We start from the raw sequence: 1,502 nt of genomic DNA on the forward strand, positions 1-1,502 counted from the left end.
CATGAGGTTCTCGGAGCCGGGGGAGGGTGGGCTGGGGAAGACGAATGTCGCTCCCTTCTGCGGCAATCCCCACTCGAAGTCCCGCGCAGAGGCCGTCCCCGGTGGTGGTTGTCCCCTAACCCGCATACGGCCTGTTCGGCTGAGGAAGGACGCGAACGGGAAGGCCTGCTCCCCGCCCTCTGGCAGAGACAAACAACGCTGGTGACATTAAGAGTTATTATTGCGAATGCGCCCTTTCTGGCTCTGTCCCCAGGCGCCCTACGACTGTTCTGGTAGAAAGGCCACCGCCCGCACCCGGGTCCCACAGCCGCGCTGCCGATTCCGGCTTTCCTGCTGGTTCTGCTGTTTGCGCCAAAGCCGGCGGCCAGCGAGGGCGCTGGGCCGGGGCTGGGTGGCACAAAGCCCGGGGTATCGGAGGAACGTGGGGTAGTGGGGAACAGAGGAGCCCCCGCCGGTCAAAGAAAGCACCCTCCCCGCACCCCTGTACGGCCGCAGAGGGCTCTGACGGTGCGGGACCCATGCACGTCCGCGGACAAGGCAGAGTTCTGGGAGGCCGCTCCAGGCCCCGGCGTCGCCCCTCCATGGTGCGCCCACCGCAGCCTCACGGAGCCTTCCTAGGAGAAAGTGCTCTCCCCGGCGCCCCGTCCCCGGCCGGTGATCCGGTGTGCTCCCGGCCACCTCCGGGTCCAGCGACGCGGGGGCGGACTGCGGCTGCAGGAAGCCGGGGAGGCCGCTCCCTCTCCTTGGCGAATTGGGAAGCTCCTGGCTTGGCTCCTTGCCTGATCTTAGGGCCCCGGGGCCGCAGTGGGGTGAGGAGGGCGCCCGACACCGTCCCGACCCGCGAGGCCGGCGGGGAGCACCGCTTGTGAGCAGCTGGAAGGAGGGCCTGTGCGGAGATTTATGGCTGCAGCCGGCCCCCTGCGCACCGAGCGCGTCTCGTCCTCTCCGAGCCAAACAGTGGAGTGGAAGAGCCGGCCGGGGCCGGAGGAAGAGGCCGGAGGCGGGGCGAGAGGAGCCGGGGATCCGCCGGGGCCGAACCTGGCGCTTCAGCCCGCGCTGCCTGCCGCGCGCTGACGGCCTGGGGAGGTGCGGGGGGCGCTGGCGCCGCATCCCTGGCTCTTCCTGGCGGGTCGGGACGGTGTCGGGCTGGCTTGACCGAGCCTGAGCTCGGCGCCGAATCGGGGTTGAGCCAGTCGCAGCAAGAGGACTTGCCCGACCAGGGCTTTCCCGGGCGCGGCCTCTCCAGGTTTTAGATGCGTCCCGGCCGATCGCTCCCTAGTTGCCCAGCCTGGAAGCTTCGGGAGATTGCGCTTAGAGACCAGACCTCGGTCTCCAGACTCGGTGGCAGAAACTGGCGATCCAGCCCAGCCGTTCATCACCGAGGGCTCCGGCTCCCACCCGAGAAGGCGCTGGGGAGAGACGGGTGGGGATGGCTCAAGTGTCCACACCTAAAAAGGGTGCCGATTTTCCTTCCATTTCTTTTGGGGGGGGGGGGTGAGGGT

The 1,502-nt window shown here is 68.7% G+C and overlaps 1 protein-coding gene across 1 annotated transcript; it reads left to right on the forward strand.

The window, feature by feature from the left end:
- The first annotated feature begins 900 nt into the window (after positions 1 to 900).
- On the forward strand, positions 901 to 1,502 carry LOC119517621. Its single transcript, XM_037814480.1, is given in 2 exon segments — positions 901 to 934; positions 937 to 1,502. Coding segments are annotated over 2 exon segments (351 nt in total). The 3' UTR covers positions 1,254 to 1,502.

The sequence above is a fragment of the Choloepus didactylus genome, chromosome 21 (assembly GCF_015220235.1).
Source record: "Choloepus didactylus isolate mChoDid1 chromosome 21, mChoDid1.pri, whole genome shotgun sequence".
Lineage (NCBI taxonomy): Eukaryota > Metazoa > Chordata > Mammalia > Pilosa > Megalonychidae > Choloepus > Choloepus didactylus.